This window comes from Adelges cooleyi, unplaced genomic scaffold (assembly GCF_023614345.1).
Source record: "Adelges cooleyi isolate 19-005CV unplaced genomic scaffold, UGA_ACOO_1.1 ACOO_flye_CR_arks_rails_tigmint_CR_PRNA_376, whole genome shotgun sequence".
Classification (NCBI taxonomy): Eukaryota; Metazoa; Arthropoda; class Insecta; order Hemiptera; family Adelgidae; genus Adelges; species Adelges cooleyi.
In genome coordinates this window covers 2,436,996-2,453,933 of record NW_026096053.1, presented here as the reverse complement: position 1 = coordinate 2,453,933, position 16,938 = coordinate 2,436,996, and the positions used below count along the sequence as shown (strand labels likewise).

The following is a 16,938-nucleotide window of genomic DNA, read 5'->3' as shown; positions in this document are numbered from 1 at the left end:
TTAATTTTAAGTAGTCCTGTAAGTAAAATATCATCTTGAGTCTTGACTATTTTCCATTGTAGAATGAAGTTTAAATTAAATTCTTTAGATATAAAAATGGCTAAAACATTTTAAGCTATTTATAAAATATATTAATTCTGTATATTGTACAGTTCTATAGGCCTATTTTATGCCGGGAAGATACCTAAAAAACTGATATTAAATATGAGAATAATTATTATCAATTATATATACATTAGATGTACCTATTATAGTTTTATAACAGTTTTTTTTATATGAATAGAGTTGATAATTAGAAATACACGATTCTGAGCCGTACTGAAAGTGTAAATTGATATACTGTAGTGTTTAACGGATGAGGCCATACCTATATATTATTATGTATATAAATATTATGTCTATTGGTAGGTATATATATATATATATAGGTATTATTATGATGCCTGGCGTGCGTCGATGTGCGGTACCCATTGATGAAGACGAAACGGTGTGTGTGTCTTCTCTTTTCACACAACAATAAAAACGCATACGCATTTACAATGTTATATTGATGTAAAATACGTGATCCGAAGGATATGTATACACTGTGCCAATGGTAATGGGTGCAATAAAAATAAAGACCGTAAGTCTCCACCTACCTATTACTGACCACCAGGAGTTAAGTCCTTTCGGTGTGGGACCGGCCGAAAATTTCTAAATTTTTACCTGACCTGGTCACTATCACTGGGCACTCAGGTGTGAACGAGACAACACCAATGTGAGAAACAAAAACGCGCGTTACTTGTTAATTGTGTTTTCGTGTATTGAATAACACGATATCTCGATACTGCAATAAGTACATGTAATTTGGGTGAAAATAAAAAAATCTTTTAAAAAAAGTAATAACTAAACGCCTCCAAGACGAAATGAGTTCTTCGGCCGAGCTACAGAACTTGTCTTGGGACAAAGGGCAACCAGTGCGAGCGAGACTGTTGGAAGCACAACTTTGGTCCGAGTTTTTGGCCATCAACAACGAAATGATCGTGACGAAAACCGGCAGGTAAGTTCATATAACGTTTAATAAAAAAAAAATTCTATAATAAAAACCATTCAAGGTATTGACTTTTTAAAATCAATTGCTAAGCTCTTTGACAGGTTAAAACGATTGACCGATTGACGGTTAGGTCAATACTATATTCGATCCAAAAAAAATTCTCTATTTGATATGGTGAAAAAACAAATGATTTTAAAATATTGAGAAAACGATTTGAACTTTAATTCGATGCGAAAAATTATATTTATTATTTCTATTTGAAAATATCAGCTCTATTATGGTTCACGGTTCAACGTTTCAAAAATATTTCACAACATATTGTTAAAACAAAAACAACATATTATATAATTGTTATCCAAATATTGTACAGAACAACGCACGCAGTTTATCCTTTTTGATATTTGAAATTATTTAAAAATATTTAGTATTTATTAAATATTTAGTAAGTGTATAATGGAAATTTTTTTTTAAAACCATTTTGATCGATGATTTGATAATTCAAAAATTGTTTTTAAATATTAGAAAGAAATACATTTTTTTAACATTAAAGTAAGTTTTATTATTTTATAATTTTGTTTTTCTTTACTGTTTGAGATATATAAAAATGTTTGAAAAATTTTGAGTTATTTCATAAAAAAAAAATAATGTTTAGATAATAATATTATTAATAGTTGGTCAAATATATTATAAATATTATAATATTTTTAATTACGGGTTTTAAATGTAGAGTATAAATGTTTGTTTTAAATTTAAGCTTACTTTTTTGAAACGTTGAATTACGGTCAAATTACTTAAATATGTTAAACTTTTATTGGAAAATATTATTATAATTCTATAAATTAAAATAAAATTTAACATTTAATTATTCGTATAAATTATTTAACATTAATTGTTCGAGTGAATTTTTGTACTAAAATTTTGTATTTTATAGAAAACTTATTTTGTCGAACACAAAAAAATATAATTAAAAGTTATATTATAGTATATATTTCGTTAAACAAATTATGATAATAATGAATAAATTTGAATTACTTTGCACATTGAAAATCAATGTGCTAGAGTACTTTTAAACTACATGATTACTAATTTACATTAAATATTTTGATGTTATTTGTAAATTCCTATATTAGCTATAAGTAAAACTTACACAATAATAATAATATTATTACCTATATTATGTCATTTCATGAATTATTAATATTCTTTATATTGCAATATTTTAATATGCTTCTTAATTACGCACTAACTAGCAGTCAATCGTATGATAATTAGACAAATCCTAAGAAACCATAAGAAAATATGGCAATGTAAATCATTGAACTATCATACACCATTAATGATGATGGTGTATTCTATAAGTACTGAAGCCCTAAAAACATTTTGACACCTGACATGCGAAATGCTGACAATTTAGTAGGAACTATGTTCTAATGAAAATATTCGGTGTGTAAAACAATAAATTACTTAAGATTTCAATTTAACTGCAATAATTACAACATATTTTGTTATAAAATTAACTATTTCGTACTCACCATTTATGAATGCTTCGGAATAAATTTAATTTTTGGTCCAAATTATTTTTTCCACGTTTGGTTTTTATGCTAAACTAAATACTAGTGGATTTTAAAAATGGTTTAAACTTAATTTTTGAGTATCCGAAAAGTTACTCAAAAGTTTGCAATAGCTCATTTATTGTTTTAAATACAAACCTATTTTTTTAATTTTTGATGCATAAAATTCGTTTTTACACATTTTGAAGAAAAAAAAATTAAGTAGTTTTTAGTTATAATTCTTGATTTTATGAATTAATAGGATTTATGTTTTTTTGAAATCAATAATTTAATTAAAAACTGAGTACGGTTGATCGAGAAGGAACAATTTCTTTTTTAAAAATATACCAATGAGCGAAGGGTAGGAATTAGTTTCTTAAGAACGAGGATGAGAACGAACTACTTAAAAGAACGTTAACAACATTGGTCATTTTTTAGGAGGATGTTTCCGGTTATCAAAACACAAGTGACAGGCCTCAGTCCGGGAGACATGTACACGGTGTTCTTGGAGTTTGTACAGGTGGTCGGTCAACGATGGAAATACATAAACAGCGAATGGTCGCCAACCACCACGTCGGACCCGGCCACCAAGAATCCATTTTACAAACATCCTGAATCTCCCAACTTTGGAAAACACTGGATGGAACAACCCATTTCGTTCGCTAAGATCAAACTAACTAACAGGCCGGATAATCCAGGACAGGTAACACAGCAGTACATAGTAATTACACTGTACAACGAAATATAACTTTTTTGGTGCAAGATCCAAACATATCTTTTTTTTTTTGCTGAATCTCAATCTGGCACGTCATTTTGCTTTTTAAAACTTCTCCAAAATTGTAAGTTACTTATAAAGTTCAGAGCTTTATAACTTTCTTTTGTGTTGATAAGGACTACAAATTTTACATTCGTTCTGAATTAAGCAAAAAAAAAAAAATAGAATAAAAAAACTATTTGAAATAAATTAAAAAATTATATTAACTCACAGAACATACTAAAAGTATTACAAAACGTTGTTTGCAACAACTACAGGAAAAAAAATGTTTTTTGCTTGTTTCAATATCGTATTAGTAATTTCTTACTTCTCTAGTCAATCTTATTATATTATCCATCTGTGATCACTCTATTCTTTCCCTTTTTCTGCTACTGACGCAACTTACAACTACTTCTTACATTTTATACACTTATTCCATTACCTTAGTCTGTATCCACACATTAATCTCAACATTGTCTTTTATAGTCTTATTTAATGCTCAAAACTTAATTATTTAAGAAGATTTACGTTTACGGAAACGTAGGTTTCCCGGTTTAAACCATCTTATTCTCAAGTAATTTTTTGTTTTAGTTCTTCCCTTCATTGCTAAAATGCCCACACCTCCCAACACTTCTAAATTCTGATTATTCTAGTCCACAAAATACGTTATCTACAAACCTTAGACATCAAGGTGCTTTGGCTTTAGAGCAATATACGTCCCTTGGATTGGAAGTTCAGAGGAAAACAAGTACCAGCTTAACTTACTCTTGCTTTCCTGTTGTTCCAACTAATACGTTCAACGGTCGGTTTCACTACTTCATACATACTATTTTCATTAGGTATTATATTTTACAGTATAATATTTTTATCTATCAGCATAATAGTATAGTATAAATCAGTGTAGTGTAATATATTTAATGATTATACGGTATACCTAATATCCTCAACTGTTTTTACATACACACTTAGTGTAGTATTCTTTTTTAAATCTTTAATATATTATTTTTTATTGTAAAATGCTGTGAAATGTTCCTTTAATATAGCGATTAAAAAAACAAAGGAAATAATCAATTTTTTTTGGGCGGGGGCTTCAGCTACAAATTAATTATTTTGGGGGGCTAAGCTCCCCCCGATCTCCGCCAATGTTCATCATAATAATTAATAGTACTTAATTGATTTGTATATTATTTTATACAGACCCATTTGAATTCTTTACACCAATACGAGACTAAACTGCATATAGTCAAAGTAGGTGATCCGGAGAACGTTCAGATATTTGCAATGCCTCAGACCAGATTTATGGCGGTCACAGCGTACCAAAACGAAGAGGTTTGAAATTTTACATTCTCATAATCTCATTTTAGTATCTACAGAAATGCAAAACTGCTATACTCGTAGTTTTCAATTTATTATGTTTTTCTTTTGGACGTTAGGTTACCAAGTTGAAAATCAAATACAACCCGTTTGCCAAAGCGTTCAAGGACACCAAAGTAAAAAATGAGGACAAAGAGAGGAAAGAACACTATGACGTCTATCCCACCTCGGCCGTCGCCTATGGTATGGTTTCAGTTCAATATTTAATTTCTTGCTCGGTATAGGTTAACATTTTAGCTTCGACGCGAAATTAAGGAGATATTGGTCTTCAAATTATGTATTTTGATTTTTATGTCAGGACTCACGATATCTTTTTACCCACGGGACCGATTTCATTATGTAGCAAGTAAATAGATCAGAAATGTTATCCGAAATATAGGAATATAAGTAGTAACCTATTTCATTAGACCAGAAAGTTCTCTTTCCACTATATAATAACACCCTAAAAATAGACACAGTAAAGAACCAAGGAAATATCATTAACCTTTACCCCTAGAACGGGTGGAAACTTTTAATTTTAATTTGATTGGACAGTTTGAATTAAGAAAAACTTCCCAAAATAACGATTACTAATACACTAATATTATTCTTTTAACATTTAATATTGTTACCAATATTTTTGACTTCTATAGAAAACACTTTGAACTTTTCACACGAGACTTATGCGACCCCATCCGAGGATTGGCTGTACCAGTATGGAAGTCAAAGGGATGTGCCGAGTAGATGTCAGTGCACAGCTTGTTACTTCACCAAACCCCAAAAATTCCACAACCCCGAACAAGACAACACGACTTACCAGCAGGCAGCTTATAGTTGGCACAATTTAGGAGGCTGAACAATAGTCTACAACGATTGCGACAAGGCATTTTAAATTTTTATGTAACTTATTTATACATACTTTATTTTAGTCTGGTTATATTATAAATACAATGTACAAACAGTGGGACAAAATCCAGATTTTTGGAATTTAGAAAACCTAAAATTGCTTTGAAGTACGAATAATTTGTTCAAACTATGGGCAACAGCAGTTTACACTATTCTGTTTTTTAGGAACTTCAAAGAATTTAGGTTTTTTATATCTTTAAAATCGGAATTTCGTGCAATTCTGTGTATATATTATAAATTTTTTTTCAAAGTATGTTATATATTTATATTTTGTGTGTGAATACTCGGGATAAAACATCACATTGATATGCAGTAAACTATTTTTTAAAAAACAACATACCTTAAACATAATGAAGCTATTGCAAGAATATTTCGGTTTTTACTCAAGACCATTATTAATTTTAATATGAATTTGATGCGAGTAAAAAATGTGAATAAATCAAATAAAGGGTTCAAAAACAAATATGTTTTGTTTATTTTAATATATTTTGTTGACCATATTATAAAAAAATAGATTTTATATTTTATTTAAAATTTTACACTATACTCAAAACTGATCGATGCGATCAAAAAGTTGATAAAAATACCGAGTAAAATCATTTAAACTATATTAAATCAAACGTTTCTTTAAAAATATTATTAATGTAAAGAATATATTAACTTGGGCAACCTTGTTGTTGTTTTTTTTTTTTATTAAAAATTAAGTCTTTTAAGCTTTTCATTTTTTTAATAAGAAATAGGGCGTAGTGTACATAAATTATATTTATATAAAATACAACCCATACTATAAAATTGTTTTGAATTATTTATTTCTAATAGTTAAAACAAAAGAAAAAAATCTTAGTAAAAGATACTTAGGTGTCGTATCGGACGACAAATAATTAATAAAGCTGATTTAAACTTAAGTAGAAAAGTTAACTAGATTTATCTAGAAAAATTAATACGTTATAGTGATAGTCTTGACTGTTTGCATTGAGTTACTGTCAATAATCCACTAAAGGTCTGAAACATAATACAAGTTACATACAATAATAATAAACACTGTTCGTAACATTTTTTTTAAAATTACCATTGCAAAACAAATACATACTTAGATTGAGAGTTAGTTTGTGTTTTTGTACTGGGTATATAACGTTTAGGACTCGCTTCGTACGTAATTTTCGCCACCGGACGATTGTCAACAATTTCTTTTTTTCTGCGATCTGGACTTTCTCTTGGTTTGATTTCTCTTCTGACCGGACTATCTCGTCTGTCACCTCGTCTGTCTCTTCTCTCAGGACTATGACGTGAACGATAATCATCTCTACGATCATAGTCACGTCTATCATCTCTTCTGTAGCGCTCCCGTTCTTCACTTCTCTTTGGCCTTCTCCGATCATCGCTTCTAGATCGGCGTCTACGATCGGTGCTTTTTGACCTGTGGCGGACTATGCTCCTTGATCTAGTTCTACACCTGCGTTTTCTATACCTGGAGATAAGATAGTTAAATGATAACTTATTAAAATATAATGAATAGTATATTATTATTATTAATATATATATATATATATATATATATACCAATATAAAAAATTAGGTTCTACCATTTAGTCAATCAATTTTTTTTAGGTTTGGGTCAGTTTGGTTTTAAAAATTTATATTATTCTAAAATGTTTAATATAGTAAAACAAAATTTTGTGGGGATGAACTAGAAAAGATAACTTTTCTGGTATTATGCGAGTCATATTACTATATAATAACTTATATTACTTTATAATATGCTTTCTTAAATATTTACCTGGAATAACTTGAACTAGAACTTGAGCTAATGGAACTACGAGACTTTGATCGTGATGTCGAACGAGATGACGATGATGACGAAGAAGTCAACGGGGAACTGTTATCGGGATGACGTAATTGCCGTCTCCTAAAATGCATTTAAATTATATTAGTAAATCAATTAAAATTTCAAAAAAACCTTAAAAATAAGTACATTGATTAAAAAAAGAGAACGTAGTGTTGTTTTTTTTATTTATATATATTTATACACAGACCGTCTTCTAATTTTTAAGGATAACTCTTTTATTTCCTCTTCCCGTTCTATTTGTTCGCGCTCCATTTTTAACTCTCTTTCACGTTGTGCTTTTTTGTCCGCTTTATCTAAAAAAAAATATTTATATATATTTAATAATTTTCAGTATAGATAAATTATTTACAAAATTATATCAATGTAATCCCATTTTGATAATACTGGCGTCTTTGACCAAATTTTAACTAAATTATAATACTGACATTGTTTGTTTAGTAAAACTTTCATTTTTCTTTTCATTATCTCTTGCGGCGTAGGTTTTTTGTCACTTTGACTCAGCTGTGAACACATTACATTGAGATTATATCTAAATCTATTGTGCTCTAACATATACATAGTAGGGCGATTATAAAAAGAATGTCTTGTAGAAATTTAATCATTGCATTTCCAAATCTCCTACTTAGGACTATGAATACAATATTTATATATAGTCATCATCGATGCAAAATATTTTTTAAAATTAACAATTTTTTTTTGATATTTTCGACTATTTTTTTTAAAAATAATATATAGTTCCGATTGCAATTAAAATTTCACCGGATCAGTTTTAGGGATCGTCCTAATTAAATTAATTATTAATTTAAAAATAATTATATTTATAGATAAACCATGTTGGATAAAATATTGTTATAATTATTAACATTATTTGTTCTATTGCAACATGCTAATGTACTCTTCTGTATTTAACAAATTACTGACTTTTTTACTAAAAGACGCTAAACTTGGATCACGTAACCTGAAAAAGATAATTTTTTTTTTAAACTATAAACTTAAAAGCAGGATGTACCATAATAAAACAACTTACGGAGTTATAATTTTACTTGTATTCTTTTTATCTTTTTTGGTTTCGTCTTCAGATAAACTTAACTCCGATGATGAATCTTTACCTCTACGACCATAATAGCTAAAAATAAGAAAATTATTTGTTAATCCTATAAAATTGTATCATTGAATATTTGCATTACCGCTGAACGGGCGGCGGCTTTTGGGCTGGTGGCGATTGAGGTTTAGGTTCTCTAAATAAAAACAACACATAAAATCATTAATGATTCTGATAACCCAATTACATTGTTTACAACAGAATATATAAAAATTAATTATTTTACTATGTACCCAGTTTACCTGGGTGGCGAAACAGATTTGTTTTTACTTTGTGATCTGTGCTCTCGAGAATGATTTTTAATAGGTGATCTGGACCTTCGGCGAGGCGATCTTGTTCGAGAACATTTTCTTCTAGATGACGAATGCTTAGAGGTAGATTTTGATCTTAAAAAAAAAAAAAAAAAAAAAGAGTTAAAAATAATGTAAATAATTTAAATAAGTAATTTAAATATAAACCCACTTTGAGGTTTTTGATTTATCACTTGTTAGTGCTTGTTCTTCGTCTCCAAAACTTGTTATGTAAGTTACCTGACCTGTGTTTTCAGGAGTCGGTGAACGTGATGTTATCATTGAGGATAGCTGTTCAAAATCAGTATAACTAGGACTTTTCCGAGTGGCGTAACTAAATAAAAATAATAGAATAAATACAACGACTGATTATTAAAAAACCTTTTGTAGCTATAGTCGTGTTAGATACCTCAGTGGACTCAACGCTTTGCCTTCTAAAGCTTTTAATCTAAATGCACGCCGTTCTCTTCTTGATCTCCTTCCCTAAAATTAGCACCACCAACAAATTTGAAATTAATATTAAAAAACATATTTTAATTCATTAGTTTCATGTCACAAAAATTACAGCAAACATGGCTTTTTCTTCTTCGGCCAAGCGTGTCAACTGAATATTCTCTGCTTCTTCGATGTCGTTGTTAAGAAAACTATAAAAATCATTTGTAGTCATTCCGAAATTGTGTGCTGTCGAATTCAATTCGTTAGCTTGATCAGTACTAATTTTAGTAATATCAATAGATAAATCTGTAAATAAAACAATTACTTATTATATTTTTAAATTTAATTTAAAATTAATATAAATACCAAAATCCATTTCACTCTCTTCATCTGATTCGTCAGAACTTTCTGTTTTTGTTTTGATATCTAAATACTTTTTAGAATCATCAATAGTTGTTGTATCTTCTTCATTATTATATTTATATGGGATGGCTGCATTTGCAGCAGACTTTTTTTTGTTATCATCTGTGTCTGGTTTGCCTACTGGCCCAAATTTTTCTTCTAAAAAGAGTTGATGTAAAAATTTACTTTCTGGCACTGAAAAATATGTAAAATTGATTATAATAATAATGTTATAATATTTATAACAGATTAAAGTTGACATTGACGTTTTACTTGCTAAGAACTCGTTTTGAACTAAAATTCTATAACGTTCATAATTGAGTAGACGCTCTTCGTTTGATAATTCTTCTTCACTATCGTCATTTATTACCTCTCTAATAAAATCCAAATGAGCCCTAGCGTCAAATCGATCAATCATTATTTCGTCATTTCCTTGCCAAGGCATCCTATATTTTAATAATAAATTAATTAAGTAAGTAGGTAAATTATTTAAAATAAAACTCATTTGATACGACTTATAGAAATATTTGCAACTTAGATATATTCTGAAATCAATTTGAATTGTAAACTAAAAAATGAATATGAAACATACATAGTTGCTGGGCTGTTAGCAGCAATTGCAATGCCTGGATCAATGTGTATTTTGCATTGACGACCGTGCAGTTGTAAAAACTGTGTTGGATCTGCTTTCTGAATAATAAAGTAATATTAATAACCTTGATTTAATAACTTAACATAATATTTAATGGACTAGTTTTTTTTTTTAATGAACTTACTATTTTTTCATAATAATCTTTTCGTCGTTGCGCTCGCCTTTGGTAATCGACCAATAGACCGCGGATTTTTTTCTCTTGTTTTCTTGCTTCGTGCCACATTTTATATCAATTCTATCATAAGTAGATTCAATTGTTAATTTCAACAAGTTTAAATAGTAAGTCATTACGACATCTGGGTGCCTGTTGTGACTGGCTTACCTGACTTGGTAAAAAAACTCAAATGCTATATAATAAATCTCATCACGCTTTTTTGTACGGTTGCTTGTTAGTCTCTGATAAACGTCAATTGCAATGTTTGCAGTCAAAACATCGCAATATGATACTAATAATTAATAAACGTCTAAAGTCTACACGCTTCACAGTTCATAGCAGCTCCAAATTTTCGTGAATCGTGAATCGTAATCGTTGATTGATAATTGATATTTCAATATTTAATGATAACGTAACGTCATGTCAGTTCACTTCACTCCACGATCATCGTTTACCACTCACTCACGTCGTCTTGTTACTATCAAAATTCTAATCCTTGGTACAAAGCTACTTTGTACCAAAGTAGCGGTTCAGTAACCCAAGTGTTAACCAGTTTTCCCGCGTTTTTTTCTTTTTCATTATCTAAAATATAATTGTTACCATTGATTAAATCAATTTGTTTTGTATTTAATCAACTTTGATTTACAACAAAACATAATATTGTCAGTTTTTTCTCAATCTCGACACAATATTTTAAAATCATTATTCATTTCTTAAATACTTTACAGATATTGAAAATATTAACAATTTGATTTCTATACTTAACAGTTCCAACAATGGAAAAGGATTCCACCGTTTCTATTTCGAAGGTTTGTAGTTTATGTTGTTATTCTATGCAACATGTTGTGTATCATATATGTAATATTTAATTAGTTTTCCTAATTGGCAACATAAATGTCTTGTAAATATAGGGATGTTTTGTCTTCAAAAAATCGAAAAGCCAAAAGACAAGTCAAAGAAAATCGAAAGGAAAAAAACAAATTATTAAAAAAATTGAACAATCTGAAAACGAGCTTTGGCATAGTACATTTCTAGATGTTTGGACTACGGTGAAGTGTAAACTCGATGTAAGTATGCACTGAGTATAAATAATTTATTTAATTGAGTGACACACTAAGTAATGAATTTTAAAATCTATCATGGTGTGTCTAATTTTTTACAGGAATTAAATGATTCGATATATTCAAAATTTATTTCCGAAACTGTCGATTATTTAACAACTGCAAATATTGATGCCTCCAAGGATGTCATTCCTACTGCTTGTTTAATTACAGGTTTTACATTTAAATTATTCTTTTAATTTGTTGATATCTTAATTTAAAGTTGTACTTATGCAAAATGCTTCAAAACGGTTCATCCATTTTAATAAATAATAATGACTTTTTCACCATACTTAGCTTAAACTGCATTTAAAAAAGGGATTTGTGGTGTTGTCTTTTAGTTACCTATAGGTATTTCCTTGACACTGATTTGAGTACTGTGCTTTGATTAGTCTGCGTCATTTGCATCATTCTCTGTCTCTGAGGTCATCACTTGATCTAAATTTTGTCTGACCTGTTTGTGGAATGAATTGTTTTTTATTAGGTTATAATTTTAAAAATCCTGCCAAACTATACACTATGTATTTCATACAATATTACCTGTAGTTATTGCTGTTATAATGTCATAATTATTGTATACATTTCTGTTTATGTTAGGTGTAAATTTGCCTGATCATGAATCACTTTTTGGTTTGTTAACCAATAATTTGGAAAAATGCGAAATGCCTGTTGTTGCAGCAACCTTATTTTCCGAACATTTTACAAGTGTTAAAAACATTGTTACAAGCATGGTATCACAACTATTAAATACACATCACGACGAATCCAAAGTAAGCCTTTGTGCAGATTATTGTTATTATTATTATTGTGTTAGATTCAATCACAGATTGCCTCAATATTGTTATTAGGTACGCGATTCAGATGATAGTGATGATGAAAATATTCCCGTTGTAAAACGATCCGAGTGTTCAATGTCGACCTTGCTTGACTGGTACAAGCAGCAGATGCCTGGTACACGTATAGCGATTTTGGTGAAAGATTTTGAATTGTGCCAAATGTCCGTTCTGCAAAATTTCATTTTACTACTGAGGTTTAATTTTAAAAATAATATTACAAAATCGTATCTTTAGGTTTGACTTGTTGTTTTATTAATTTTGTCGTTTATTTAGCTGCTATTTAGAAAAACTGCCGTTTGTTTTGGCAATTGGTATTGCTACGTCAATATCTAACCTACACAATGCTTTACCACATCACGTTGTCACTAAACTTAAAGTGAAAATGTTTGTGAGCGAAGCGTCTGTTGTTTTTTTGAACAATATCATGGATCAGGTTTGCATGCATTTTAATTAAAAAAAAAACAAAAATACGTTATAGCTTTGATGCAGTATCTTTCTAACAATAATGTGTATTTAATTTTCTTTCACTTTTGTGTCTGGCTCACAATATCATAAGCCGGATCAATTTCTTGATGTAGCAAGTCAATAGATCAAAAATCGTGCCCAAAGATACTTTATAATCAAAATATATAAAAAGTTTACACCTTTCCTTTGAAAATCTAAAAAATACTCGATTAATTTTCTAATTGATATATTTTATTTTAAATAGTTTTTACCATTCAATATCAAAGCATTTATTTGTTATAATTATTATTTGTGTATGGCATGGAAGTAAATTAGTTTGAGCGCGATTGTTTGAGAATACTTGCGTGCGCTCACCACATAATAATAATTTCTTAAGTGCTATGACTCAGGTATGCTCCGTCTCCCCACTATGTCCCTGACCCCATTGTGCTGGCATTTCTCATGATATTCAAGTATAAAATATTAATTACATTTTAAAATGTTACAGGTATTCTTAAAGCCGGATTGCTCGTTTTTTTTAGGCGGTCGAATATTGGAATATGTGACTGAAGTTTTTCTGTACTATAATTTTTCTATCAAGCAGTTTGTTGAAAGTCTAAAAGTAGAAAATTATTATGAATTATACAAAAATAAAATTAACAAAATTAATTAAAAATTGAATCAACTATGCTTTTAGTATTGTCTGATGGAACATTTATATAAAAAACCACTTAGTTGCATATGTGTCGCCCATAAATCAGCTCAAGAGTCTTTGCTTGACAAATTGGATGAAGATTATTTCCAAGAAGCTGCAAAGCTACGATCAACTAATTATAAATTAAAAGTCAACGATGATTTCAAAGTATGTATTTGACGTGGTCGTCATTGGTGCAACATGTATCGTGTTCCGTATTATAGCAATCAATATGTGACTTTTAATTATTAAGTACAACTCATTTGGAATTTTTTAATTTTAGGAAAATTTCTTGCAACTAATTAAAGAATTAAAATGTTGTATCGCAGATTTTCACATAGGCCTGAGAATCCTTCAAGTGTTAGTGTCTGATTTACCTCAAGCACCTTTAGGGACTCAAGTATATAATATATATTTAAATATTTATTACCACACACAATATTCAATATTGTTTATTTTTGTAATATTTATAAAAAAAACTTGATTTTTCGTAGCTCAGAGAAATGTACTGCACTGCGATGAAAAAACATATCATTGATGATCCGTCATTCAAAACATGCTTACAGTTATTGAAATTTTTGTCAAAAGATGATCTCCTATCTAAATTTAATCGAGTAATTATGACATAGAATTTTTTCTAGTGTAAATCAATTTTAATGTTCTCGTGAATGATTTCTACATAAATTATTATTTTCAAGGTGGTTCAGATATTAAAAGAATATCCTAACAACGAACAGGCAAAAAGTGCACTAAAATTAGTTCATAGTTTTATAAAATGTGTTCAAGATTCTCAGTTGAATAGTGTGGGGAGTCACGAAGAAAAGCCTAATGATATAAAACCCAAAGAAAATCTCGAGGTCGCTTCCAGATCTCAATTCAAAAGGGTAAAGATTTTGTATTTTTATTATTGCAGTTGTCACATTATTTATGCAGTTTTTGTATTAAAGATAATTGTTGCCATTAGAAACTTATTGATAACTTGAAACATGAAGATACAAAGCCCATGACGGAGTTTGAAAAAGCCCGAATGGAAGTGTTGGACCATATGACCCTTACGGTATTACGTCAGTTCCTTGTACCTCCGACCACAATGCCCTTACATGAACTTATGATATTTGACGATTTGCTGTCAGTTAAACGCAAAATTGTTGGCGAAGATCGGGCAGCTCAGTACACGGCTCTTGTTAATCCACAACATTATATTGACGTAAAAGTTTTAATTACTAAATCATAATATTCAAGTTCATTGTGAAATGTAAAAAAAATGATTATTTACTCATAATTTTATCGTATTTAGTGCGATTGCTGCGAGTTGGAGTTTACGGATCAAGTATTAAAAACCATGCCCGATGTATGCATAGTTTATAAATTGCATTTAGAGTCTCGATTTGATCAAATAAATATGTATGACTGGCTTCAAGTATGTTTGTATTTGTTTATTTTTATTTAATTAGTCAACATTTAATATTTTTATGTCACATCATATACTAATATAAACACTTAAAAGAGGTCTGTAAAAATATATTAGACTAATTACGAGTTATTTTTGGCATCTCAACATGTCAAATGTACCTCGATTCTATTTTTTCTTTGTTATTAAATGAAAAACAAAGTAAATATCTGGAAAAGACTTTATATTTAAACATTTTCATTTCGGTGGCACCCACCTTTGTTAAAATGGGGCTGGTGTCTGACCGGGTTTGTATCCACATTTGTCTAGTTATGGGTTGCTGATATGATAAGTCTTTATTAATAGGCTAGTCATAAAACACTTCATCAAATTATCTATTGCTAATTAATATGGTTATATTTTTTACAGAAATTTGTTTCAGTTATTTGTCCAAATCAGAATGATGATGAAAAAGACGATAATGATGTTGATCCAGCTTTGCAGTATCCTTTTATTAATAATTTTTATTATATATGATTGCTACAGCCACAATTTTTATTTATACCTGTTACAATTTACAGTAATAATTTCTGATACAATAATGAAATGTTTGAAACACACAAATTTCTTTTAAAATTTTAGCTTTGATGTTAGTATTTTTTTTATAATTCTTCATTAGTTAAAGCCTTATTTTACTACTTATTAGTAGAAAAATGTATAGTACATGATATGTACTTATCTGATACTCCTAATATGCAATTTAATAACCAATCTACAAAATGAATCTGATAAAGAATTATCCATTTTATTTTTATTGCATTTTAAAAAATAGATAAGAATTTGTTATTCAAATACAATACAATAATTCAATAAAGTTATATGTTAGTAATATTACAGTATGTACCCTTATAAATGTATTCGTTAAAACACTTGATTTTCCTTAATGGTTGACTTTGCAGAGCTCGTTTTGTCAAGGCTGTCAATGAACTACAGTATTTGGGCTACATACGACCATCCAAGTACAAGGCCGATCATGTGCAACGTCTCACGTGCGGATCTTGTTGATGATAGTTGATAACCATGTTGTTTTGTAAATTAATTTATTTTATTATTTTTAATGTATTACATTTTTTTTTTAATATACCAAATATCTTGCATTGATATATAAATAAAAAAAATTAGAATTTGCCGTTATTATTACTATTACCCCTTTTCTAGTATTGTTTTCTGACAAAATGAGGACACAATAGTGTCTTGGTGTAATTAACCGCGTGTGCCCCATAGACCTTTTGCTATAGTGTGCTCGAATAAAATCGTTTTGTTATTTATAATTTCCCGACCAGATTCAGGTCGTTTCCGAATTCTTTTTATCATTATTGTTGTTGACTAACACAACAGAAGAAATGAGACAATGGGTTAACGTGTTGTCTTGACTCGTTGCATATCCGCAGGTCACAATATAATAAGTACCTACATAAAGTTGTTAGATTGATGCCTATGCCGAACAAGTACAAATCGAACACGCGGCCTAAATTTTTAAGAAACGTATATAATATATTTTACCGTAATTGATATACCCGAATCGAAACTAACGACTACTGGGAAAACGTATTAACATATTATTAACCTATTACCTAACTACAATAATTTATCGTTTCGCCGAAAACCGCATGAAATGTTTCTCTATAGCTTACCGATTTATAATACTTGGAAAATGTGTACAAAATTTCACTTAAAACCTTCCAAAAATAGTAATTTTTGGATGTTCTCAGAGACGCATTTGATATGAATTTCATTATAAGATTTTATCTAATTGAATCACAAATATAGTTTACAAAACATTTTAGTTCTATCCTCTATCTATAACTGTGAATTGAATTTAACTGGTGTTGGTTAATCCGCAGTAGTCAAATTTTGTAAAATAATATCTCTTTAACCAAGAAATTACAATTTTGAAATACCTACTTTACATATTGTATCGTCTTTTCTTGGTTTTC

General features: G+C 29.2%; 3 protein-coding genes across 3 annotated transcripts; 2 read left to right on the top strand and 1 right to left on the bottom strand.

Annotated features, from left to right (window-relative positions):
* The first annotated feature begins 669 nt into the window (after window positions 1–669).
* On the top strand, window positions 670–5,897 carry LOC126840664 (T-box transcription factor T-like). The gene is made up of 5 exons (XM_050576549.1): window positions 670–1,039; window positions 3,022–3,286; window positions 4,535–4,666; window positions 4,771–4,894; window positions 5,344–5,897. The coding sequence occupies exons 1-5, from the start codon at window positions 906–908 to the stop codon at window positions 5,544–5,546; spliced, it is 858 nt and encodes a 285-aa protein (XP_050432506.1). The 5' UTR covers window positions 670–905; the 3' UTR covers window positions 5,547–5,897.
* Window positions 5,898–6,367: 470 nt separating this feature from the next.
* LOC126840561 (CLK4-associating serine/arginine rich protein-like) lies at window positions 6,368–10,944 on the bottom strand. Its single transcript, XM_050576396.1, has 17 exons — window positions 10,646–10,944; window positions 10,448–10,558; window positions 10,264–10,361; window positions 9,945–10,117; window positions 9,636–9,866; window positions 9,400–9,575; window positions 9,244–9,317; window positions 9,007–9,168; window positions 8,787–8,930; window positions 8,630–8,680; window positions 8,470–8,568; window positions 8,364–8,400; window positions 7,868–7,943; window positions 7,630–7,735; window positions 7,374–7,502; window positions 6,687–7,064; window positions 6,368–6,598 (listed from the first exon to the last, which is right to left on the bottom strand). Exons 2-17 carry the CDS (start codon window positions 10,544–10,546, stop codon window positions 6,580–6,582), a joined length of 2,052 nt encoding a protein of 683 aa, XP_050432353.1. The 5' UTR covers window positions 10,547–10,558; window positions 10,646–10,944; the 3' UTR covers window positions 6,368–6,579.
* A 146-nt stretch (window positions 10,945–11,090) lies between these two features.
* Window positions 11,091–16,091, top strand: LOC126840560 (origin recognition complex subunit 3). Its single transcript, XM_050576395.1, has 15 exons — window positions 11,091–11,286; window positions 11,389–11,544; window positions 11,640–11,751; window positions 12,175–12,347; window positions 12,426–12,607; window positions 12,687–12,846; window positions 13,366–13,479; window positions 13,555–13,719; window positions 13,835–13,951; window positions 14,046–14,165; window positions 14,250–14,435; window positions 14,516–14,758; window positions 14,849–14,971; window positions 15,371–15,444; window positions 15,901–16,091. Exons 1-15 carry the CDS (start codon window positions 11,254–11,256, stop codon window positions 16,004–16,006), a joined length of 2,064 nt encoding a protein of 687 aa, XP_050432352.1. The 5' UTR covers window positions 11,091–11,253; the 3' UTR covers window positions 16,007–16,091.
* The last annotated feature ends 847 nt before the right edge of the window (window positions 16,092–16,938 follow it).

Excerpts from the sequence above, each read along its gene's own strand:
- LOC126840561 (XM_050576396.1), bottom strand. The coding sequence starts at position 10,546 with ATGTGGCACGAAGCAAGAAAACAAGAGAAAAAAATCCGCGGTCTATTG. Across the intron at positions 8,569-8,629 it reads AAGCCGCCGCCCGTTCAGCG|CTATTATGGTCGTAGAGGTA; the intron begins GTAATGCAAATA and ends TCTTATTTTTAG. Across the intron at positions 7,065-7,373 it reads TCTAGTTCAAGTTATTCCAG|GTATAGAAAACGCAGGTGTA; the intron begins GTAAATATTTAA and ends TCTTATCTCCAG.
- LOC126840560 (XM_050576395.1), top strand. The coding sequence starts at position 11,254 with ATGGAAAAGGATTCCACCGTTTCTATTTCGAAG. Across the intron at positions 13,720-13,834 it reads AAGTCAACGATGATTTCAAA|GAAAATTTCTTGCAACTAAT; the intron begins GTATGTATTTGA and ends TTTTAATTTTAG. Across the intron at positions 14,972-15,370 it reads ATATGTATGACTGGCTTCAA|AAATTTGTTTCAGTTATTTG; the intron begins GTATGTTTGTAT and ends TATTTTTTACAG.
- LOC126840664 (XM_050576549.1), top strand. The coding sequence starts at position 906 with ATGAGTTCTTCGGCCGAGCTACAGAACTTGTCTTGGGACAAAGGGCAA. Across the intron at positions 1,040-3,021 it reads ATCGTGACGAAAACCGGCAG|GAGGATGTTTCCGGTTATCA; the intron begins GTAAGTTCATAT and ends GTCATTTTTTAG. Across the intron at positions 3,287-4,534 it reads GGCCGGATAATCCAGGACAG|ACCCATTTGAATTCTTTACA; the intron begins GTAACACAGCAG and ends TATTTTATACAG.